This window comes from Oncorhynchus clarkii, chromosome 2 (genome assembly GCF_045791955.1).
Source record: "Oncorhynchus clarkii lewisi isolate Uvic-CL-2024 chromosome 2, UVic_Ocla_1.0, whole genome shotgun sequence".
NCBI lineage: Eukaryota > Metazoa > Chordata > Actinopteri > Salmoniformes > Salmonidae > Oncorhynchus > Oncorhynchus clarkii.
Window position 1 is genome coordinate 54480874 of NC_092148.1, and position 27038 is coordinate 54507911.

Consider the following 27038-nt stretch of genomic DNA (forward strand, 5'->3'; position numbering starts at 1 on the left):
ATGTCTTCTGTGGTAGAAATTGTCTTAGAAATATGACACTTACAAGAACTTGTGAATTCAAGGGTATCATAAGCCGTGTTGGTCTGCGGAACAACCGTTTTCCTTGAGCACTGGCCCTGCTTTTATACACATACAGCATATCAGTCTATCCCACATGCAAATTAAGTTCCTTCCCTCAGTCCTTCTGCCACCATTATCTTTTAGTTCAAGTTTCTTGCTTGTTCACGCCCATCTCTGCTTTTGGTTAGTTTATAATGGTGGCAGGACCCTTTCATGTCCTAAAAATTTTTATATATCTATCATGCTTATGTCCCATCTGTTGGTCCGTTGGCAAGCACTCTCCTTGGTGTGTCCTAGTATTGATTTGTCCTGGTGTCCTAAGTGCTTCTGGCTTTGGCCTTTGCACTTATGTTCAGCTTAATGTACGCCTTCGCGCTTATGTCCTTGCTACTTCAGTATAGCATCTGCCCAGCCTATCAATAATATATTACACTAGCTCCCACACTTCTTGCTTGCGTCCAGTCTGTCTGGATGTATCCTGTTGGTTGGCCTCTGGCAGTAAGCAGCTGTGATGGATTGTTCCTGCAACGGTGGCGTTGTGTGTTCTGTGGCTAAAGCAAATAGATAACGACAGACAGCATCCTTGTCTCCCTTGATAACTTAAATGATGATACAATAGCTCAATCCAACAAGATAACAGACAAAAAAAACTACTTTTTTATGCCCATTCTACTCCAAATATTTTTTTCAGCATCTAACGATACTGCCACTTTTGGAGCGTTCCAAGTTCCTGGTATGATGGATTATGTAAAATAATTCAGTAGAGATTGCTTTTGTACTAATAGCTGCTGTGAACATAAGTAACAGGCTTTAGTAATTTGTGACAAGTGTTTGTAGAATTGTACTGGACATCAATCATTGCCAGGAAATTTCACATTACCAGATTATTGATGACCTCCCTCAGTTCAACCTGGGGGTAATGTTTCTATCAATATACACTAACGTTCAAAAGTTTGGGGTCACTTAGAAACATCCTTGTTTTTGAAAGAAAAGCACATTTTTGTCCATTAACATAACATAAAATTTATCAGAAATACAGTGTAGACATTGTTAATGTTGTAAATTACTATTGTAGCAGCTGATTTATGGAATATCTACATGGGTGTACAGAAGCCCATTGTCAGCAACCAACACTCCTGTGTTCCAATGGCACGTTGTGTTAGCTAATCCAAGTTTATAATTTTAAAAGGATAATTGACCATTAGAAAACCCATTTTGCAAATATGTCAGCACAGCTGAAAACCTGTGCTGATTTAAAGAAGCAATAAAACTGGCCATCTTCAGACTAGTTGAGTATCTGGAGCACCAGCATTTGTGGGTTCGATTACAGGCTCAAAATGGCCAGAAACAAATAAGTTTCTTCTGAAACTCGTCAATCTATCCTTGTTCTGAGAAATGAAGGCTATTCCATGCAAGAAATTGCCAAGAAACTGAAGATCTCGTACAACGCAGTTTACTACTCCCTTCACAGAACAGCGCAAACTGGCTATAACCAGAATGGAAAGAGGAGTGGGAGGCCCCGGTGCACAACTGAACAAGAGTACAAGTACATTAGAGTATCTCGTTTCAGAAAGACGCCTCAAGTCCTCAACTGGCAGCTTCATTAAATAGTACCCACAAAACACCGGTCTCAACGTCAACAGTGAAGAGGAGACTCCGGGATGCTGGCCTTCTAGGCAGTGTTCCTCTGTCCAGTGTCTGTGTTATTTTGCCCATCTTAATATTTAATTTTTATTGGCCAGTCTGAGATATGGCTTTTTCTTTGCAACTCCGCCTAGAAGGCCAGCATCCTGGAGTCGCCTCTTCACTGTTGATGTTGAGACTGGTGTTTAAAGATGATTAACTTTGAAACAAAAGTAAACACCTCACACACATGGTTATGGGCTTAAAAAAAAGAATACACGTGTACCATGTCAGATATTTAGAATTGCAGATTAGAAATATATTACTTTGAGTTTGCATCCCAGTACTACACTTTATATAGTCTATATAGCCTTCTTTTAACCATAAAAAGGGTTAGCATTCACACCTAACCAACAGACACCTCTGGTAAGAATGCACCCTGCCTGTCTTACTTTTGTCCCCTATAAAATCAACAAGAGCCAAGTGAAGGATGCTGCTGACAATATATTTTTAAGTGTACATTTTTTTTATAGAAACAAATAACATATACCAACATAAAGAAATAACACTAGGTAGAACAAATACATACAGTTTTCCTGCTATATGCATCCAGAATACTGCAAAGCAACCTTGTTTCAGCTGGCTTAGTATCTCTAAATCATACAATACTGTTCATCCCGCGTCAAACGGAATCGATTTAAAAGCCAGAAAAATAACTATTGGTAAGGTACCCACTTGTTATAAGATTGTAAAAGGGAACAGTAGAGAGGTGGGCAGAATGATATCTTACAAATTCATACAAACCGCAGTCAATTTTGCATAGTTCAAAACAGTAAACATGAGGTTTGCATAAAATACTGTTTACCCCCCAAAAATGTCAGCTACAACACTGACAAGAAAATAAACATTACAAAAACAGCCATCCAATGACACACAAAACTTTAGTTTAGGGTTTTTAAATTAGATTAAGTTTCGCAATGTTGCCTGTGATGGGGTCAACTTGGGGTCATGACTTGGGCTGCACCAAATGTTTGATGTATAATAATTGGTTATGCTTAGGTTGTATTAATAGAAGGGGAAGGGTTATAAGAGCCCTCCCCCTTACATTTATAGGGTCCTAGACTACAGATTAACAATATATGTGCATTATAAGGTGTAATATTGTTCCAGTTATTTTCTAGTCTCTGCTTCTTATAAGAAACGGTCTGAGAGATGTGATTTATTGCAGTCAAAACAAGGTGTCTGTGAGAAAGCGCCTCAAAGATAAGAGATTCATAGACACAGAACCCTGCAGGGGAGTGAAAGAGATAAGAGACGAGTCAGACATATCACCATAAATCAACTTGGGGAGTGGACATTTACTGATGAGCCTTTAGATAACACTGGAACTATTGTTTGAATAGCTGTGTATGCATAGGCTTTGACTCATGAGAAGAAGGTAATGACGTAGGCATTTACATCACTAGGGGTTGACTGCAAGCATATTAAAAGCAACTTGGACTTTTCCTATTTGGCAGAACTCAGGAGAGACATCAGTTGTATGTGTGATGTTTGACTTCTGTCTACAGCTGTATTTTGATTAAAATTGTTCTGATTTATAAGTGCACATTGAGTGTTCCTTATTTGTTAAGTAAATAACAGAGCCAAGAAAAGTGTAACCAACACCTGTCAGGCCTGAGGTAGAGAGGACACTGTCAGATACATTCTCAGTCACTTAAGAATGTAAACGCCAACTACAGTAAATAATAACTGTATTATGAGCTGCCCAACCTTACCACAATGAGGTCAATTTCTGCATTCCCAAAGAAAATACATTGGTTATGAACATTTGTCATTAAAAACAAATTGTACATATATTTCCATGGGAAACAAGGTACAAGAATCAGATTGTCATCCGACAGTCCTCACTCCACTCCCCCAGTCCATAACTGGAAGCAATACAATTTGTTGTGGGTCAGCTGCCAGGCCTACTTCTTCTGCTTGAATTTCTTCTGAAACTTCTGGAAGGTGGTGGAGGAAGTCTTGGGAACTTTAGTGGTCAAAGAGGTGAGAGGACAATATCTCTTCTGAATGCCAACAGACCATACACCTAAATGGAAAATAATTCATTCGTTACAATAAATGTTACAAAAAATAAAACAAAAACCTACATCCTCATATTTGACAGAAAGGAATAAATGGAGATAGGGAACAAACGGAATAGATACAAGAAATGCTTTCCTTACAAAGATATGGAAAATGCAATGTAGGCAGCGGCCACAATACATAGTGGGGAAAAAAAGTATTTAGTCAGCCACCAATTGTGCAAGTTCTCCCACTTAAAAAGATGAGAGGCCTGTAATTTTCATCATAGGTACACTTCAACTATGACAGACAAAATGAAAAAAAAAATCCAGAAAATCACATTGTAGGATTTTTAATGAATTTATTTGCAAATTATGGTGGAAAATAAGTATTGTGAGATCTTGCGTGGAGCCCCAGATCGAGGGAGATGATCAGTGGTCTTGTATGTCTTCCATTTCCTAATAAATTGCTCCCACAGTTGATTTCTTCAAACCAAGCTGCTTACCTATTGCAGATTCAGTCTTCCCAGCCTGGTGCAGGTCTACAATTTTGTTTCTGGTGTCCTTTGACAGCTCTTTGGTCTTGGCCATAGTGGAGTTGAGTGTGACTGTGAGGTTGTGGACAGGTGTCTTTTATACTGATAACAAGTTCAAACAGGTGCCATTAATACAGGTAACGAGTGGAGGACAGAGGAGCCTCTTGAAGAAGTTACAGGTCTGTGAGAGCCAGAAATCTTGCTTGTTTGTAGGTGACCAAATACTTACTTTCCACCATAATTTGCAAATAAATAAATTTAAAATCCTACAATGTAATTTTCTGGATTTTTTTTCTTCTCATTTTGTCTGTCATAGTTTAAGTGTACCCATGATGAAAATTACAGGCCTCATCTTTTAAAGTGGGAGAACTTGCACAATTGGTGGCTGACTAAATACTTTTTTTGCGCCACTGTACAGTACATTTTCAACACATGGTTGAATAGACAGCATGCTTTATTACCTTTGGATTTTTGGACTATTGCCTTAGGATTCTCAGCCTTCGCAGCAACCGGACCAGCCATGTCTGATGGAAAAAGTGTTTCAATGTGAAAAGAGCAGGAATAAATGTCTAATTATAGGTAACATTAACTGGAGTAGGAGCAAGCATATCTGTGTTGGTATTACTTACCATTCATTGAACCTGTCTGTGTCGGAGGGTCCATGACTTCTTTGAAGTTGAATGACTCCGGCAGCACACTAAACATAAGACTGTTCTCCTCATGAGGCAAAGAAGCAGGGTTTCCGATTTCATATTTACCTTTTTCCACTATATCAGGGATACCGGATGGCATTGCCTCAATCCTAGATTTCTTCAGTCTGAGTTTCAGGCCGCTTAAGATTCTTTCTCTTTCAATGCGCCGCAAAGTCTGCTTGGCCTTTACAGTTCTTTCTGGTGTGGCTCGCCTTTCAGAGGATAATGCACCTCTATCTGTGTTGGTGAGGGCAACAATCTTTTTAGCCATTTCAGCACAAATCATTTTTGGAGCAACGCCTCTTCTGTTTTGTAGTCTTGGCACTTTGCCCCTGGACTTTGTCTTTGTCGGGATAAAACTATTATTCCACTCGCTTAAGATCGATTGTTTGATTGGGCTTTCCACTGGAGGACTGGTCTCGGAGGGCTCCGTTGTCCAGGAGTTGACATTCACACTGAGGGTTACAGGAGGTGCTGGAGCATTGTCTGCAAAAGGTCTGGCTCGAGAAGCATTATGGTCCTTGCGTTGGAGCGTGGAACCAAACAAGGCTAGACTTACTGTGCCAACCCTGCAAATGTTGTTCCCAATTCCATGTTCTGTTGGCTTCTGGAGATTGCTACCTTTTGAACGTTTCTCTTCTTCCAAAGACTTAGAAGTAGTTGTATTAGGGGGCTCAAAATCTTCATCATCATCAGTCAAGTTGACCTCAGGAACAAGGTGAAAGGAGGGACCTAATCCGTCCCTCATTTTCCTTTGCTTTCTTGGGACAGGCACATTTGAATGAGGACTTTCAACACATCTTCTCTTGAGTCCAACCCCTTTTTGTTTAACCTTGTAGCTACAATTTGTTTTAGGAGAGAGATGTTTGTGACATCTTTGTGCCAAGGAAAGTGATGTAAGGAAACCGATTTTGTCTGTTGCTTCAGGTTGCAGATTAGAAGTAGGAATGGGAGCTGTAGGAACGACTTCACTACCTCTAGGGTTTCCTTCTTCCAAAATAACACCAAGTTCTTGTACACATTCCACATGTTTCTGGAACGGACCTGGTAGTTTCTGCTTTGGCTGTACATCGTCCCAAACTAGCTCCGACATTGAGGTGGCTACTTTGATTAAGTCTTCATAACGCGAGAAGACCTCTTCAATTTCAACAATGTTTGTGTGGTTGATGGGGAGTTGCAGTGCTGGGGCTTTTGACAAAGGCAAGCTCTTCACCCCATTTGTGTATATGTGAGCAGTCTCAGATTTTCTATCAGACAAGACAATTGTTTGGCATTCTTCAATGCCTGTAGATTTCCAAGATTGAGGATTCACATTTTTTACAGGATTCTCTTCACTCTTTTCTTCTGCTGTGCCATTTGATTTACGCAAATGCACGCATTCCCTTTGTTCTGCTTTTGTTGTGCTGGGTTCAACAGACAATGTTACCTCAACCAATGCCGTCGCATTCACAGTGGCCTTTGCTGAACCCAATTTCGTCTTGTATTGGCATTTGCAGGACGAAGAATTGGTGGACCCACTGAACACTGACATCCAACGAGAGAGGCAACAGTAATCTTCTGATTGGACATCCCCTTTGTTTTTGAGTTTTAAATCAGTCAACTTCACATCTACCCTCTCAGATGATTTATCCTCCACTGAGTAATCTTTCAACTCAATCAGCTCCGCATCCATTTCCATTGGCAATTCCAACAGGTCTTCGTTCACTTCATCTTGTAGTAGCTGCCCACTGAAAAACTGCAAAGCCTCTTCTGGTGTCAGCACGTTGATCTCCAGGGAGGAAAATGGGTCACTAAAAATGATACCTGCTTTTTCTCTCTTAACCAGTGAGAGGGTCTGGGTGGAACTGTGTGCCAAACCTGACCCTTGAATTTCTTTAGCACCAGAATCAGAGGGTGTTGGTCTCGTCGCCTGAGTGACCTCAGTCTGCATGTCATTGGCAGAGACTGTAGATTTTTCATTTTCGGTACAAATCAGTTTTGGTTGTTCATCTCCTCTTTGAAGAGTCTTTTGGTCATATCTTAGTGACCATGGGAATCCAAACTCCTTGTCTATGTCATCAAGCTGCTTATTTGTGTTCAACCATGATGACTCTTGTGCAGGGAACTCGGGGTGAACAGAATCATGTTTAAGAATAGCACATTTCTCTTCAACTTGACCCCAGTTTTTGCGCCTGGCTTGTGAAAATATGACAGACTGTGATGACATATCGTCATCGTCGCCACACACAGATCTAACCTCTTGCATTATATTTTGTAACATACCAGATCTTGCAGCATCCATAAGCTTTGGCCCATCTCCATCCCAATAGAGGCTTAGTATTTTGCTTTCAACTGGTGTGGCAGTGCATTTTTGACGTTGCACAGTATCTACCAACTCCTTCAATTTACCAAGGGTCCATTTGATTACAGGAATGGAGGACAAATCAAAAATGTCCTCATCGGAATCGACTTTTTCATTTGTTTCCTCACTCAATTGGTTAACATTCACATGAGTGGTCATTTCTGTGTCAGCTAACTCTTTTCTCAGAGTGGCTTGACATTCCACATTAGATAATGGTTGAGAATCAAATTTCTCTGCACGTAACCCATTTGATAATGACCGTTGAGACTTAAAACATGAATATGTCTTGGCCATTTCAACATCAGAAGTTTCTGAACCCCGAGTCAATGTTTTATCAGCCCCTGATTCTAGTCTGATCCTGGGGACTTCTTGTTCTGATTCATTTGTCAAAGAAGCAGATAGCGCAAGGGTTGTTTGCCCTTGTGATGGACTTTGGACACAAGAATGTTCCCCAGGTTTGCTCACATTTCCAACACCTGTTAAGAAAGACATAGCTTGGGTGGTCAAGGAGATTTTATCAGCCACATGTAGAGGTGTGTTTGTTTGCATACACTGCGATAGTGGTTGTACAACTGCAATGGCCTTCTGTGCCGTAAGAACAGAGGGGGCATTACTTGCAGATGATCCTTGCGAGACCAGAGCACTTTCATTAGGTTTATCTCCTATGAAAATACAATTTTCTGTTCTAAATCCATTTCCACTTTCGTCCTCTGTTACTGTTATGTAATAGCCCTGTCTTATGGGGTGTGACGGAGTCACAGACTCACAGTTTCGCTGGCCTGAAGACAGCATACCATGGTTTGTCACAGATGAAGATGGTCCAGTGTTGGATAACTGAACATAATTGTTTTTTGGCTTGTAATGTAGGGTAGGGGCTGCGCCTTGGTTAGGCAAGTGTTGCAGAAAATGTGCTCCTGCCCCAACCACATGTTCTGTCTTGTTCAGGACGGGCCCATGGGAGTGCTGGCCTGGGTATGGTGGAGGCGCGGACTTACGTATCTGCTGGACTGGGTATGGTGGAGGCGCGGTTTCACGGTTGTGCTGGACTGAGGACTGTATACTATAGTTTGGCACAGATGGAGATGGTCCAGTGTTGGATACCAGAACATTGGTGCAGTCTGGCTTGTAATGTAGGGTAGGGTCTGTGCCTTGGATATGGAGCCTAGGATGAGAGGCATGGTGTGCATTATTTCCAATGGGCCCTAACTGACTGTTATTATTTGCACAATAAGATGGGAGTCTGTTCTGTTGTGGTGGGATGGGAAGGCTTTTAGGGCAGATGGGGACATGTCTTGGAGAATTATTAAAAGGGGGGTTATACTTTGTACTTTGTACATTGTACGGAGGATTCTGGCTAATGTTATGCATTGGCATTCCCATTGCAGCATTTGGTACATTGACCTGGTTGTTGATGCCAGTGAGAAGTTGAGAGGGATACATCTGACTGTGGTTTGATGAGCCAGTGTGGACAGGTGCTCCATGTTGAACCCTGTTCATCTCAGTCCTGCTGTCATTGTTCTGATTTTGAAGTAAATACAACAGTTGGTTATACGTTGTTTCCTGTGCACTTTGCAAAGAGTTTGGTGTTTGTGGGTTTCCCTGATGAGGAGCTTGAACTGCTATCCTTCTTGAATCCTGCCCACTCACTACATGATTTACATGGTTGGGGCTCCTACCCATTGCAAGAGAAGCAGAGGTACCACTGGAGGCCCCATCTTGTCTGCCAAGTACAAGCTGCTGACTGCCACTCGCTGGGCTTAGATGATACATAACATTTGTATTCAGTGGTGCATTAATATGAGGGAGGCAGTGAATGGTTGCACCCTGACCATCCTTAACGAGCCTCTGTGGATTGTTATTTTTAACACCCAAAAACCCCTGTCCCTGCTGGAAAGTGGGAAGAGCTACACTGTTAACTCTTCCGGGCAAGGTGTGATGGTTTCCACTTTGTGATGTAACACCAGTTGATTGAGGAGCCGCTGCATTGTTAGTCCAGAGTGATGTCAAAAGGGGACTAGTACCCATCAGAACTTGCTCTCTGGTGGGTGAATGCTGATATATATATGCATATTGACGAGAATAGCTGCTTGGAATCTCACTCATCTGACCACTGGTAACTTGGGGACTTGAGGATTGTCCAGCGACGGATCGATCCAGTCCACTTTGGGTCCAGGTATAGGTCTGCATTCTCCTGGTCTCCTCAGTTTTGCCTACTGCCTTGTGGTATTTCAGAATGAAACCATTTCTGAAGTGAAAAAACACATGATAAACAGGGGATTAGCGCAACACACACACACACAGTAACCAACATAGCCTGTATCCCCCCAAAAAAATCTAGATTTAAAGTATAGCAATCTGGTACTACAAAGCCCTCATCATATTCTCTGGCAGCATAGTCTTATGACAGATAGGCTAGTGTGGGAGATAATTCGATGCCACTAATTGCATGTGCTATTTCTGAGAAAAGATCATGCCAATAATTACATTGGCTAGATGTAGAAATTATGTCACCTAGTGTATTTGCTGTTTCTGAGCTAATTAGCTAATGCCCATAACTACATTTGTTACATCTGGACATACTAATGTCAGGAGAACATGGAGACAGGATGGTAACAAAATGACCAATACGTGAAACATATGTATACTATAAAAGGTATTATTTTATTTTTCTTTGCACATGCGCCAAGCTTCCAATGGCTGGAGCCAAGCAATATGGTACATGAAAAAGACCCAAATAAAACATGTGAAAAGATGTGGTCAAAGTGTTGTTTATTTTTATTTTTTTAATTCCACAACAACCAGGTCTTCCTAACATTTGCCATAACTAGTAAGCCTTACATCCTGAATGTATATGTGCTATAAAATATACACCTGGGCACACATGAGAGGGGTGGGACCACAGGCACTTCTAAGTAATCGAGGCGAGAACATTATTGCTATATTGTAATTCAAATCATTGACCCGTAAGAGAACACATGACCAAAGCAAGGCATGACCCATTGCCAATAATTACATTAGCTAATGTACAGGACTACATTTGTTACATCTGGACATACTAATGTCAGGAGAACATGGAGACAGGATGGTAACAAAATGACCAATACGTGAAACATATGTATACAATAAAATACATTTTTTTTGTATTACATAAATTATAATGGTGGCAGGACCCTTTAAGTCAAAGCAGATGTGGGCGTAACCAAGCAAGAACTGGGACTGAAAGATAATGGTGGCGAAAGGACAAGGGGAGTTGTTTCATTTGCATATGGGGAGTACACATATGCGTTATGTAAGGATGTAATGCTATAAAGGGAAAGGTCTGTGCTGAGAAAGACGGTTGTTCCATGGAATTGTACGACTTTGCTACTTTGTAATAAAGTCTAAATTGAATTCACAAGTTCCAGTAAAGGTGTAATATTTCTGAGTCAATATTCCACAACACTAGCTGATATGTTTTTACCAGTGGGGTAAATCATTCTCTCTATTATTATTCTGACATTTCACATTCTTAAAATAAAGTGGTGATCCTAAAAGACCTAAGACAGGGAATTACTAGGATTAAATGTCAGGAACTGTGAAAACTGAGTTTAAATGCATTTAGCGAAGGTGTATGCAAACTTCTGACTTCAACTGTATGTTGTCTTTGCAGCTGTATGACCCAGTGGGTGAATAAACATGGTTTGAGCTTTTTCTAGTCATCCGTTTGAGTTTCCTCGTTTTGTTCAGAACCTAACAGGCCAGTTAGCCTACTTGTATCTCTGTCTCCTTAATGTTGACAGAGAAACCAGACACATGCTCCTTCATCACATGGAGCGCTCCAAACACATTGATGACAAAAAATTACAAATCAAAAGGGCAAACAATTAACACAATGAATGCGCTAGATTTAGCAGGAGACAGCTCAGAGCTGAGCACATTCTGGAGAGATGTGCCAATATCTTATACTCAAGATATTATCGGTACACATATTTTAGCTGTATTGCTTTTCACTGATAGCCGCATCTCGGCCACGAGCGCTGCCCAGATTGCCAGCTTCCCAACTAGGCATATAGGCCTACACACTTGTAATTTGAAACAATCCACCGCACATCTTTTTTTTTTACAGAAGCTAATGATCCTCTGTGGCTAAGTAATATTCTCTGGTGAAGTATTTTCTATTATTTAATGTATAGACAGGATTAATGATACCATTTTGGAAAATTCATATACATTTACTAAAGGCTGCAGTGACTTCTGTTACCAAATCTTGTCATATGCCTAGGTTACTAATCACATTAGGAATTATATTTTATTGTTAGCCTGCAAATATATATTATATAATATATATATATATATATATAAAATATACATTATAATATATTTATATATAATAATATATATATATATATATATAAAATAATAATAATAAATATATAATAAATATATATATATATAATAATATAATATATATATATAATATATATAATAATAAATATATATATATATATAATATAATATAATATAAATATATATATATATATATATATATTTTAATTAAGTCCCCCTCCCCCCGAAGCGTAAGCAACAGTACTGAAGTTACAAGCGTGATTCAGAAGATAGAGTTTAAATGATTTATGAATGGATTAACTTTTTCTATGCTAGTTCAGGATATTATAGTTATCGTTTCACATTAGATGTATTAACAACAAAAAAGGTTAATTCTGGTACTGCTCTGCACACACAAGCTTGTTAGCTAGCTAGCTCTAGTCCAGCGTTAAGCCAACTAAAGTTCCTCCACAGAAGCCGCTCCTCCGTAGGTATAATTCTGTGGGCCTAATTCAGATATTTAAAAAATATTTTTTTTTTTTAAAGTCGGTCACATCTTGTGGCATACACGCATCTGTAAATCACACATGTAAACATCTAAACTTGCCTGCTTCAGAGCTCTCCAGCTTGTAGTACTAAAACACAGAAATTAGTTCTGGTTCATTCAGACATGGTGATGGGAAACTGAGGCTTTCTGAAGCCTTTGGGTCTTTTACCAAATTGTGCCAGAAAACAGTTCATTACTCTGAGCTTTTAACACAATGCACATTTGTGACATGTGCTGGTCAGCAATGAAAAGCAGTGTGATGTTCATATAGAAGTTTTTGTTACACAATATTCATCAAATCGTCATGGCACGGCAGCTAGTCGCGGGCCTTACTTAGTAGCCTACTATCAGTTACCATACAAGTTCACACCTTCCACTGTGAATCTATGGCATTATTTAGGATGCTTAAGACAGAAACATGTACTTGACTAAATAAAATTAAATTGTTTGAACAACAATGTGCAGAAAGTGTCATTTAACAAAACCATTTTCAAAATAATATGCCGTTGCCAGGATTCGACCCCGTTCCCTAGTTCTGGTCCCAGAGTACCTAGCTGTATTCATATACTCAAACTAACCTCACTATTTGAAATGTAAATTGAGTATGTAGTATGCTTATTGGTCATAGTTAGTATGCCAAAAGTTCCCGGGTGTCGTACTAAATGTGTCAAAATACAAAGTATACAAGCGGTGGACACTATTTCCGTGCTTTTAGGGCCCATAACGCAATTCAGAAAATGGCCGTGGCTTTGCGTTTTCAGATTTAAAGACAACGGCAGAAAACATGCATCCGATTTCGACGAGAGGATACAAATACATTGCTTTAACTAATTATGACAAATGTTAAAATGTTGAGCAATGTAATAAAGTAAATTACTTTTCAAATAAGTTAAGTTACACTATGTTGTTGGCTGACAATTTGTTAGCTACACCATCCTTACGAACCGCATAGCATTACAGCAGTATGTACCGGTATGTTAGCTAGTTACCTAAGGCTAGTTGGCTACTAATACATTGAACTTGCCAGGCAGTATACTAACTAACTACCCAACGTAAAGACTTATTTATTCACATCATTCTTAGATAAGCAGTATAGTCGTTGTGCGGTCTCAATGGACATTGTTAATTCTAGCTATCTACTCAGATTTCAGAGCACTCTCGTCAGAGTGTGCCAGAACTGTTATATAATGTTTAAGGTAATGGTAAGATAATGACTAAATGATTTATACGGTTAAAGTAATATTAAGGCTAGAATTGACCAACAGTATTCCAATCTGTCACTGTATAACGGAGTGAAATGTGTTTGAATCATAAGACTAGAATTCTTGAATGTATGTGCATAGAAAAAGAGGAACTGTTAGCAGAGAAGGAACTGTGCAGACAACTTGTGACCGCTGTGAAACTGATAACAGGGAAGGAGGTCCCACCCAGGGAGGGGGGAAACCGTTAGGCTTGCAGTAGATTATGTAACATGTTGTAGGATATGATATGAACAGCATTGGCAGGGTTAGAGAGGGGCATTTTTATGACCAAATGTGAGGTATAAAAGGCTATGTGATGATTTTTAGAGCTCTCGTAAATAAACATTCTGGCTATTGTAGGCTGGGACTGTCTGTTTCATTCAACTAGAATCTTATCAATTCTGGGTTGCTGACTGAGCAGTTTAATTGAGGTTCAGTTTATGAACATTGATAACATAATTCTCGTAACAAGAACACAGACTAACTGATGAATTTACAAACGCTCAACACCCGTTGAATATGGCTGGTGTCAGGAAACTTCACACACAAACAAAGGCATGACTAACTTCTTTGGGGTAGAGGGCAGTATTGGGAAGCTTGGATGAAAAACGTGCCCAAATGAAGCTGCCTGCTACTCAGCCGTAAAAGCTAGAATATGCATATAATTAGAACATTTGGATAGAAAACACTGAAGTTTCTAAAACTGTTTGAATGATGACTGTGAGTATAACAGAACTCATATGTCAGGCAAAATCCTGAGAAAAAAATCCAACCAGGAAGTGGGAAATCTGAGGTTTGTAGTTTTTCAACTCAGCTCCTATTGAAGATACCGTGTGATATTAGTTATGTTTCACTTCCCAAGGCTTCCACTAGATGTCAACAGTATTTAGCACCTTTTGAGGATTCTACTCTAAAGGAGGGGCTCATAAGGGCTCTGAGTGAGAAGTCTGGCAGAGTGCCACAGCCTCGGTTTGGCGCGCTCACGTGAAAGGTAGCTATGTTCCTTCATTTGTACAGACAAAGGAATTGTCCGGTTGGAACATTAATGAAGATTTGTGTTAAAAACACCCTAAAGATTGATTCTAAACATTGTTTGACATGTTGCTACGGACTGTAACGGAACTTTTTAAAACTTTGTCTGAAACTAGTGAATACGCTTGGTGAGTTTAGATTGTGTACTGAACGCGCCAACAAAAGGAGCTATTTTGACATAAATTATGGACATTATCAAACAGAACAAGCATTTGTGGACCTGGGATTCCTGGGAGTGCATTCTGATTAAGATCAAAGGTAAGTGAATATTTATCATGTTATTCTGACATCTCGACTCCAACATGGCGGAAATCTGTTTGGCTTGATTTTGTTGTCTGAGCGCCGTACTCAGCTTACCGAAAAAGCATCGTTTTTTTGAAATCTGACACAGCGGTTGCATTAAGGAGAAGTGTATCTATAATTCAGTGCATAATTCTTGTATTTTCATCAACATTTATAATGAGCATTTCTGTAATTGATGTGGCTCTCTGCAAAAATCACCGGATGTTTTGGAACTACTGAACGCAACGCTCCAATGTAAACTCAGATTTTTGGATATATATGAACTTTACAGAACAAAACAAAATACATGTATTGTTGTTAGGAATTTAATGAATAAATGACTAAACAATATCCTCATTTTAAATAGAACTGTAACTAAGTAAACTTATACTCTGTTTTATTATATCTGATTAACAATATGAGTTCATAAGAAGGGATTATGTGGCATGGACAAGGAGTAATTAAACATAATGAACACCATTCCAACTAGCCTGGGAAGGAATGGGTTGTGGATTAAGTAAGCAGATAGGGTCATTAACCTATGGTTGAACCGACGAAACTTAGCTCTGGGGTGTTTTAGATAAGGCAGTGAGTGCATTCCTAGGTTTTTTGTTAACTAGAACTGTCAGCTAAGTGGTGATCGATAATGGTGAGGGGTCAAGAGTTAATTCAGATATGTTGTGTGTCCTGTGTGTGTGCTAGTGGGTCATAATGAACTTTGAATGAACTTTTAAAATTGTTGTGTCTCGGTCGAGAGGGGGAGATTCAGTCACCAATGACGTCATATTTTGTATATAAACTGTTGTTCGTTGTTACATGGCAGCGCGCTCCGAGAATAAATACTATTATTGATAAGACTGGTCTCCGTCTATTTTATGCAAACAAGAATCTTACAAATTCTCATAAAATAGATTAAGTGAATTCAATTAATGAAAACATATTGGAATAATGAAATTAGTAACAATTGTGTAACATGATGTCCTATGAGTGTCATCTGATGAAGATTATCAAAGGTTAATGATTAATTTGATCTATATTTCTGCTTTTTGTGACTCCACTCTTTGGTTGGAAAATGGCTGAATGCAATTACAGTCACCAACGCTCTGGATAGCATGAAAACAGCCTAACCAGCTCTGCTAGGGCGAGTAAAATGGTCAGAGTGAGGTGTTCTCACATTTGTGTCTGGAAGTATCTAGCCAACATTAGCCAGTTAGCTTGAGCGCTTGACTGCCATTGTAAGGTCAGAAGGCTTGGATCAACCCTACGAATGGACAATCTGACAAAGCTCTGAATTTATGAATGCCCAGAGCACACTGAGCGCTCTCTGGCACTTCAGATTCGAACACACCCGAAATTGTAAAAATGTCTAGCTAGTCATTTGTTATGCTAACAAGCTAGCAAGAGACGCTCAACTGAAACGATACCGTTTGTTTAAAGTATACTAAAATGAACTAACAGTATGTCGTATATACTCATTATGTAGTATACAGTATGTTATTATGGATATTTGAACACAGCTCCTGACTACCTGCTGAGCTATCATTCAGGTGACGCTACATGCCATCCAAGATGGCGTAGCAGTCAGGCGTCTTGTCCCGTTCCTTGTACATATAGTTTTTTACATATTTTTCTTCGCATATCTTTTAAAATATTTTACTAAACCTCAACACCTAAATACTCTCCTGCAACCCGCCTCACCCAATGTAGCGTATATCTGCTTTTTTATTTTCTTAAGTATTTAAATTGACTTCGGATCTGGAACCCCTCAACTGAAGCTAGCGAGCTAACTACCAGCTATCAGTCAGCAAACCATTGCTAGCGGTCATTAGCTAACCTTTAGCTCGGAAAGCCCTCGCCAGTTCGAACAACGCGACTCTAACCAGAGCATAACGGACCTATTATTTTTATCCCCGGATTCTCACCGCAAACGGAACATTTTCATCTGGATCTTCACAACTAGCTAACCGCAACCCCGGATGACTACTCCTGGCTAGCGTTTCCATCCACTTAGCTTGAAGCTAGCCCGGCCAGAGCTCCTGTGCTACCACCGAAGCATACTCCTGGGCTACAATATCCGGACCCCTTTTACAGCCGGTACGGGGCATGGAACCCCGCAGATCCCCTACGACTGGAATACCGACATAATCTGCCAAATGTGGTACGGAATCGCTATTATTTTTAATTTTAGAACACATTCAAGAACCTCCAGAAGCTAACCAGCTACAAGCTATTTAGTCATTGTTAGCCACTGCTAGCGGCTTTTACCTTCTGCACAGCCAGACAGTTTTTTTTGCCTGGATAATACTCGCCAGCCTACCAGTATCGAACTGTCTCTCCACAACAACGCCGGATTCCTGCCGTAATCCCTGGACCACTACTGCTAGCTTTCACGCAGTACCGAAGCTATCCCTGAGGTCCACTTCCCGGCCTGCTCAGCTGTTCACCCGAACCACACTCATACATGGCTAGAGCCCAATACTCCACCGGATCCTTGCTGTAAACTCTGGACCTTGGCTAATATGGGAGAAATTATGTACATATATGGAGGAACATAAATACTGTAACACAAGAGAGAGATACACTTAGAGTGCATTTGCCATTCTGGTAAAATACATTGTCTATTGTATAGGAGAGGAGAACAGAGGCGGCCATAGGTGTATAGTCTGCTGATCTTAGACAACCACATGAAGAGAAGGCGACACATAGGCGCCTAGGACAGCTGGACATACAAAGGTCAGAGGGATATACAAAGGAGGGGGTCAGCCAAATGACCAACTGATGGATTATAGACATAACTCACATATTCTTAGGACATGGAGATGCTGAAGGAATGACAGGGGAGACACAGTCTGCTGATCCGAGATAAAGACACACATTGAGCTAAGTGCAGGGACAAAGCAAGCCTATAGCATAGAGGAATGTATAGTATTTTTAGTATAGCTGAGCACGCTAAAAAACAGAGGAGACACAGTCTGCTGACCCTAGATAACACACAAACAGGAGAACGCATTAAGCTGAGTGCAGGGAAAAAGCAAGGGTCTTGTCATCATTATCTGACGGAAAGCAGATATGGGCGTTATTGGGCTGAACAAGCAGGATGCACAGATTGGGATGTAACTTCATTTGCATGTGGGATGGACTCATATGTTGTATGTGTATAAATCAGAGCGAGTGCTCTGAAAAAGTGTGTGTGTTCCGCGGACCACTCCGGCTTGCGATACTTTTGTATTAAAAGTATTTGTATTAAAAGTCTATTATTGAATTCACAGGTTCTTTCTTGCAAGTGTCATATTTTGAAATTATTAGCCACGACACTAAAGCCACTGCCACGAAGCTAGTACCAGTTAGCCGTGAGCCAGGCACATCTCCCTGCCAACCCCCCCTTCCACCCCCGGGCTACTAACTTTAAACGCTGTGTCGCTAGCGTAGTGGCGGCTTCCCTGTCCCATCTACTGCTGCCCCCTGGACACTGATCACTTGGCTACATAGCTGATGCCTGCTGGACACTGATCACTTGGCTACATAGCTGATGCCTGCTGGACTGTCCATTAATCACGATACTTCATTCTGTTTGTTTATGTTTATCTGTCGGATCCCAGCCGCGAACTCAGTGTGTAGTTAATCCGACCCTCTCTGCCTAGTCAACACCATTTTACCTGCTGTTGTTATGCTAGCTGATTAGCTGTTGTCTCACCTGCTGTTTTAGCTAGCTCTCCCAATCAACACCTGCAATTACTGTATGCCTCACTGTATGTCTCTCTCAAATGTCAATATGCCTTGTATACTGTTGTTCAGGTTAGTTATCATTGTTTTAGTTTACAATGGAGCCCCTAGTTCCACTCTTCATACCTCTGATACCTCCTTTGTCCCACCCCCCCACACATGCGGTGACCTCACCCATTACAACCAGCATATCCAGAGATACAACCTCTTATCATCACCCAGTGCCTGGGCTTACCTCCGCTGTACCAGCACCCCACCATACCAGTCTGCGCATTATGCCCTGAATATATTCTACCATGCCAAGAAATCTGCTCCTTTTATTCTCTGTCCCCAACGCTCTAGGCGACCAGTTTTGATAGCCTTTAGCCGCACCCTCATTCTACTCCTCCTCTGTTCCGCAGGTGATGTGGAGGTAAACCCAGGCCCTGCTTGTCCCCAGGCACCCTCATTTGTTGACTTCTATGATCGAAAAAGCCTTGGTAGCATGCATGTCAACATCAGAAGCCTCCTCCCTAAGTTTGTTTTACTCACTGCTTTAGCATACTCTGCCAACCCTGATGTCCTTGCTGTGTCTGAATCCTGGCTTAGGAAGGCCACCAAAAATTCTGAGATTTCCATACCCAACTATAACATTTTTCGTCAAGATAGAACTGCCAAAGGGGGAGGAGTTGCAGTCTACTGCAGAGATCGCCTGCAAAGTAATGTCATACTTTCCAGGTCCATACCCAAACAGTTCGAACTACTAACTTAAAAAATTACTCTCTCCAGAAATAAGTATCTCACTGTTGCCACCTGCTACCGATCCCCCTCAGCTCCCAGCTGTGCCCTGGACACCATTTGTGAATTGATCGCAGCCCATATAGCTTCAGAGTTTGTTCTGTTAGGCGACCTAAACTGGGATATGCTTAACACCCCGGCAGTCCTACAATCTAAGCTAGATGCCCTCAATCTCACACAAATCATCAAGGAACCCACCAGATACAACCCTAAATCTGTAAACAAGGGCACCCTCAGACGTCATCCTGACCAACTGGCCCTCCAAATACACCTCCGCTGTCTTCAACCAGGATCTCAGCGATCACTGCCTCATTGACTGTATCCGCTACGGGTCCGCAGTCAAACGACCACCCCTCATAACTGTCAAACGCTCCCTAAAACACTTCTGCGAGCAGGCCTTTCTAATCGACCTGGCCCGGGTATTCTGGAAGGATATTGACCTCATCCCGTCAGTTGAGGATACCTGGTCATTCCTTAAAAGTAACTTCCTCACCATTTTAGATAAGCATGCTCCGTTCAAAAAAATGCAGGACTAAGAACAGATATAGCCCTTGGTTCACAACAGCCCCCGGCCAACAGCCCCCCCCCCCCCCCCCCCCCCCCCAGCTACTCGCCCAAGCCTCTCCAGCTTCGCCTTTACCCAAATAGCAGATGTTCTGAAAGAGCTGCAAAACCTGGACCCGTACAAATGGACTTGACAATCTGAAACTATCCGCCGCCATTGTCGCAACCCCTATTACCAGCCTGTTCAACCTCCCTTTCATATCGTCTGAGATCCCCAAGGATTGGAAAGCTGCCGCAGTCATCCCCCTCTTCAAAGGGGGAGACAACCTGGACCCAAACTGTTGCATACCTATATCCATCCTGCCCTGCCTTTCTAAGGTCTTCGAAAGCCAAGTCAACAAACAGGTCACTGACCATCTCGAATCCCACCGTACCTTCTCCGCTGTGCAATCTGGTTTCCGAGCTGGTCACGGGTGCACCTCAGCCACGCTCAAGGTACTAAACGGTATCATAACCGCCATTGATATAAGACAGTACTGTGCAGCCGTCTTCATCGACCTGGCCAAGGCTTTCAACTCTATCAATCAACATATTCTTATCGGCACTCAGTAGCCTCGGTTTTTCTAATGACTGCCTTGCCTGGTTCACCAACTACTTTGCAGACAGAGTTCAGTGTGTCAAATCGGAGGGCATGTTGTCCAGACCTCTGGCAGTCTCTATGGGGGTGCCACAGGGTTAAATTCTCGGGCCGACTCTTTTCTCTGTATATATCAAATGATGCTGCTCTTGCTGCGGGCGATTCCCTGATCCACCTCTATGCAGACGACACCATTCTGTATACTTCTGGCCCTTCCTTGGACACTGTGCTATCTAACCTCCAAACGAGCTTAAATGCCATACAACACTCCTTCCGTGGCCTCCAACTGCTCTTAAACACTAGTAAAACCAAATGTATGCTTTTCAACCGTTCGCTGCCTGCACCCGCACGCCCGACTAGCATCAACACCCTGGATGGTTCCGACCTAGAATATGTGGACATCTATAAGTACCTAGGTGTCTGGCTAGACTGTAAACTCTCCTTCCAGACTCATATCAAACATCTCCAATTTAAAATCAAATCTAGAGTCGGCTTTCTATTCCGCTACAAAGCCTCCTTCACTCACGCCGCCAAACTTACCCTAGTAAAACTGACTATCCTACCGATCCTCGACATCGGCGATGTCATCTACAAAATAGCTTCCAATACTCTACTCAGCAAACTGGATGCAGTTTATCACAGTGCCATCCGTTTTGTTACTAAAGCACCTTATACCACCCACCACTGCGACCTGTATGCTTTAGTCGGCTGGCCCTCGCTACATATTCGTCGCCAGACCCACTGGCTCCAGGTCATCTACAAGGCCATGCTAGGTAAAGCTTATCTCAGTTCACTGGTCACGATGTCAACACCCACCCGTAGCACGCGCATCTCACTGATCATCCCTAAAGCCAACACCTCATTTGGCCGCCTTTCGTTCCAGTTCTCTGCTGCCTGTGACTGGAACAAATTGCAAAAAAAAAAAATTGCTGAAGTTAGAGACTCATCTCCCTCACCAACTTCACACATCTGCTATCTGAGCAGCTAACCGATCGCTGCAGCTGTACATAGTCCATAAATAGCCCACCCAATTTACCTACCTCATCCCCATACCGTTTATATTTATTTACTTTTCAGCTCTTTTGCACACCAGTATCTCTACCTGTACATGACCATCTGATCATTTATCACTCGTGTTAATCTGCAAAATTGTAATTATTCACCTACCTCCTCATGCCTTTTGCACACAATGTATATAGACTTTTTCCCCCTTTTTTTCCTACCGTGTTATTGACTTGTTAATTGTTTACTCCATGTGTAACTCTGTTGTCTGTTCACACTGCTATGCTTTATTTAACCAGGTAGGTTAGTTGAGAACAAGCAACCTGGCCAAGATAAAGGTGAAATAAATAAAAAATTAAAACATGAAAAGAAATCCTAGCTACATTGTAGTGTCCATTAGAGGATTGATGTTTGAAAGCCACTTTGAATCTTAGAAAGCACCAAACCACAGCGAAATCAGTGGGATCTTGCCACAGTTTGAAAAACAACGCGATCAAAACGAAGCTCCGGATGTCATTGATCACGTGACAATGTTACTTTGAAACGAGCATTGGTACATTGTGTCGGATCAGTAGTGCTTCGAAAACTGCGTCGGCGCTCCGGAATCAATCATCCAATCACTAGGAAAATGAACAGGGCATTGGGATAAACGCCAAAAATAAGGTCTGAAGGTTAACACAGGCTTAGGAGATCTTGTACATTTTTTTTATAAGAGAATGTCAGTCAACATGGCCTTTATCATTTATGAAGCCTTTGTGCTTCATTTCCCCATAAGTTTTGTCCAAAGAACTATGGTGGAGTTGAGGCGTCAGCATGCTTCATTTTTGTTTGTGCCTAGATAACAAGAAATCTATCATTAATGCTGAAAAACATTGATACATGTCCGCTAACACAGGGCTAGTAAAGGCCTAGTGCCCTACTTTAGGAAAAAAATGTTACCTGAATCTATTTGTATTTGAATGTTTACCAGCATTTGTTACTTGAGTCTGATAATTATCTGTACAAAATGGCTAACACTTTTGGAATATAAAAATACTTGCTCGATATGTTTTCCAGTTTCTTGAAATACTTTGCAAATGAAACGTATCATTTGAGAACGTATTAACTTAGCCCGAGTAATTTGCATTGCTGAGCAGTGCTTGACTTCAGCCAGAGCACCACGGCAACTTTTTTGGGGGATTGCATATTTGTTCCTCTATAAAAACGAACAAAAGTAGCCTTTGGCTGGCCTAGATTCACACATAGACAAAACAGGTTTATCAAATCGGAATGAAGACGGGATCTGCATTGAATAGCAATGGAGTGGACATTAATTTCCTAATTCCACTTTTCAGGTTTATTTGCCGCTAGTCTGAATCTGTGAGTGATAGTAGGCTGTTCCAGATTGCACATAATGAAAATCCATCAGCCAATGTTCCAAACCGTAAAATTAGGGATTGTAGGTCATGAAAAGTCATAATATTTTTGTTAATGTAATTCATGAAGGCACGCTTTTAAATCAATCACTTAAAAAGCTACATATCAGCCATTATCGGAACGACACGTCAGTGCGTGTCTGTGTGTGCTGCGTGAGTGGTTGCCTGAGGAGAGAGTGCAGCATTTCAGCAGGTATAAAATAATGACAGACTAACTAGATCACCAATCCAAACCTTGTAGCAGTTCTCGCAAGTTAGCTAAGCATTAATGTCGTTGTTGCTTTTCCACCGGCACTGTAGAGCCTAAATAAATCTACACCGTTGGAAAGCTGGGATTCCTCTATTAAACAGTAGCCATGTAATTGCGACAACGTAAAAAAATATATTATAAGAATAGCCTAATTGGCCAAACTTGCTGTACATAGATCTCCTGTCGTGGAAATTCAACACAGGGACACTGTGGGACACTTTTTTTCCTATTGTGTTATTGACTGTACATTTGTTTATTCCAAGTGTAACTCTGTTGTTGTTTGTGTCGCACTGCCTTGCTTTATCTTGGCCAGATCGCAGTAGTAAATGAGAACTTGTTCTAAACTGGCCTACCTGGTTAAATAAAATAAATCAAACTCAGTCAATTTTAAATGAATCACTCTTTATTGTCAACAATCTGGAGAGGTGTAAAGAGCAAAATTACAAGATAATGTTATAATATTGTTTATTTGTCAAATAAGGTTTGATGAGTACTCTCTCATCTGTGTCTGTGGGTTGAGTTGGCCCTCTGGGGCTTGAACTGAGAATTAACCTGGTGATAAAACCTAAAGACCACATTCCAGAGACAAGATGTGGTGGTTGTAACTGAGATAGCCTGGAGAAATAGAACAAAACCCTTACTGTGTCTAATCATTCTTGCATCTGGGAAACAGCACCAGGTGCAGATGACCACAGGATGGCTTGTGGTGCCCCTGATCAGCATTGGAGGGGTGGAACCAGTCACGTCTAAGCATTTTTAGTGTCAGCTATATAAGAACTCTGCGTTGTCTGTAAAAGAGTGTGGTGTCGACGGCTTCATGATAGCAATAATTAATCAATATTAAATTATGATTGTTTGAAGAAATCTCTCAGCATGAATATCCACGACAGAGGTTGTGGGTATTTTCCAGTATCTATACTGTTTTCTTAGAAGTAGTAAGCAGAATCAATATTGGGTTAACCATTAGACATGTGTAAGCAGAATGAAAGCAGAATCCATATGATTGTGCAAAGTTGGATCAACACAGGCCTAGCCATTCTGGGTCATGCCTGGTCTTGTGAAGGCCATTGGACAGGCAAATTAGTTAATCAGTTATAGGCACAATTAGACATGCACCTACATTAGGAGTGCACACCAATATAATCTACGCAAATAAGAGAATGGAAACTAAGCTAAAATGAGTGCAAGGCAAAAAGATAAGGGTGGCCAAGGCTAAAGGGTATAAGTCACTCCAATTTATGTAAATGATTATGTATGTTATGTAAGGGTAAAACTGTATAAAAGGAGAGTGCTGAGACTGAAAAGATCAGTTGTTCCATGGAACTACTGTAGTATATCCCTAATATATTAATCACTCATCGCCTAGCTGTTTGAACTAGAGGCTTTTTCGTAACCATGGCCTTAGTATCTTCAGGCTGCCTCAGAGCCTGTCTGCAACCCTATAATTAAAGCTTGCACAACATACCCCATGACTGAGACATAAGGCGGCTGTTGCTCAAAACATACTTCTGCATTAACACAAACACATTCTGTCCTCAGCAGATTCTAACCGCATAAGCAACTATAGAATACCAAGCTCATCTGTCTGACTTAAAGTTATCACATGCGTCCCTGTCAAAAAAGGAAGCACCCTAGCCCCAGCCATAAACTGCCAGTTTCAGTTCCCCTTATCTCACGACTCCTGGACACAGACTTTCGTTGCACGAACACACACACCTCACTCCCCCCTCTACTGGTCGGGTGCCAAGAGCAGAGGGCTCTGCTGTGCACCAATGGGGCTCCTGCTCTGGCTAGAGCAGGCCCGCCTCCAACTCTTCAGGACCAGTCAGAAGACCAACACAACAAGACTCTACCTACATTATTACATGTATAAAATCTACTGTAACCTCTGTTCAGGAGCCTTTTCACCTAACTCCTTCAGAGCTATATGAATAGGTCCGTGCACGCTTAAACTGCAAGGACAAGATACCTTTGACTTTAATAAACTGCCTCTTTGCTATACTTGATTCCACTCTGTCCAGCGTCTTGGTCTCTTTCTCTCGCAGTTAAACATCAACACTACTCAGGTTGTTACTTTGTAATAAAGTCTATTTTAATTCACAAGTTCTGGCATCTGATAAATATTATTGGCCGAATATTTCTACGACAAGGTCACAGTCAATCTTCGATGCATAAAGTACCGGTCTGAAGTGAGCTCTAAAAGGGCGTTCCTTACGTACGGCTACATAAAAACATACATAAACATGATTCATTGGATTGGTTCCTACATGATTGGCTCTGTCTCCTATCTTAACTTAAAGAACATATTCATATTCTCAAGCCCTGGTCAAACCATATTGTAGCCTAAACATCAGCTGATCAACAGGACCATAAAGACTTGAGCTGAATTTTCAGGGCTGGATCAAAAGCAAAGCCTGCACACCCAGGAGCTTTCCAGATGGCATGGCGGGTTGGCAGTTCTACGTTAAGTGCCTTCAAGAGCACGACAGCAGTAGATGGTAGGCCTACATTACAGTCGGAAAGTATTCAAACCCCTTAACTTTTTCCACATTTTGTTAGGTTACAGCTTATGAAAAAATGTATTAATTAAAAATATGTTTCCTCATCAATCTACACACAATACACCATAATGACAAAGAAAAACAGTTTAGACAGTTTTGATATCCAGGTGGTGAGTCACAAGTTTTGGTCTTAAGTAGCAACATTTGAAAGTGTTTTTCACATTATATAAAAGTAGAGACTCAGAGCTACAAAATGGTATACCATACACTGCATTTGAGGAACAATGGGAAAGTAATTCTGCTTTGAAAGTTGCTCAACTTGTAAACTCATTTTTGAGAAAAATCACCTGTGAATAGTTTGCCATCTAGTGAAGAGCTCTTTGTCTACAGCATCCAGCATAATTCACACCCTCACCAGCTCTGCTGGCAACAATTTCATTACACTTTTTTTTGCAGACGTTTACTGACACCGGCCATATTCAACATGTGCTGTACATGTCACGTTAGTTAACGAGCCAGCCAGCCAAAGTTAGCTAGTTAAACAATAAACAGTGGCAACAATGCCACAGTGCTGGGAGCTAACTAACCATTTTCAATGTTAGCTAGCTAACATTAGGCTCTGACTAGAATAGCACACGGCTCTGGGAAACAGATAATAACGTCAGCTAACGTTAGCTAGCTAACAGTACACTTAGCTTAAGACATATAGCTTGCTAGCTAGGTAAACAAAGTATAAGTTCACACACATCACGTTAGCTAACGAGCCAGCCATCGAACGTTAGCTAATTAAACAACAATGAACAATGCCATAGCGATGGGAGTTAACCAATCATGTTCAATGTTAGCTAGCTAACATTAGGCTCGAACTAGAACAGCACACGGCTCTGGGAAACAAATAATAACGTCAGCTAGGGAGCCAGCTAGCTAACAGTACACTAGCTTGAAATGAAGCCACTTTCTGTCAAAATGAGAAAACGTGTAATATCTGAAAATGTAACGTTAGCTAGCTAACGCTAGCCCATCTTACCTGTATTCATCATCGTGCATGGACGCGTTGTGTCGAACAAATATTGGTTCAATAATATCTCAGATACCGGAGCTTGTGAGTTCAGTACAGACTTAACTACAAAGTAACAAGCCGAGATTGTCCATGGAGCAACTGCCGGTCACTGACTCAGAGACCTCTGTATATACAGTCTGGCATAACATATATAGTCACTTCTCTTTGTGTGAATGATCCACACCGTTTAGTATTCATTCCTTTTGCACAACGTAGCAACGCCCACTTCCGCTCAACTTCCTACCCGATCGCGTCCTGTCAGCCTATTTGTAGCCATACTAGCCTCGAAGTCGCTCGTTTCATCATTATTTCAGTGTATTAATATAATCATATTTCTATAGTGTTTTTTAATCATTCCTGTTGAAAATTCTGCATATCCGTTCAGTTAGTGATTTTTGTAATTCGATTATTGTGTTCTGTATCTTCTTTTGCCTCTTAGCTCGTTAA

At 41.1% G+C, this 27038-nt stretch overlaps 1 protein-coding gene across 1 annotated transcript; it reads right to left on the bottom strand.

Annotated features, from left to right (window-relative positions):
- Positions 1-2167: 2167 nt before the first annotated feature.
- Positions 2168-26803, bottom strand: LOC139369972 (uncharacterized). Its single transcript, XM_071109258.1, has 4 exons — positions 26559-26803; positions 4912-9560; positions 4744-4806; positions 2168-3772 (listed from the first exon to the last, which is right to left on the bottom strand). Exons 1-4 carry the CDS (start codon positions 26576-26578, stop codon positions 3651-3653), a joined length of 4854 nt encoding a protein of 1617 aa, XP_070965359.1. The 5' UTR covers positions 26579-26803; the 3' UTR covers positions 2168-3650.
- Between the last annotated feature and the right edge of the window lie 235 nt (positions 26804-27038).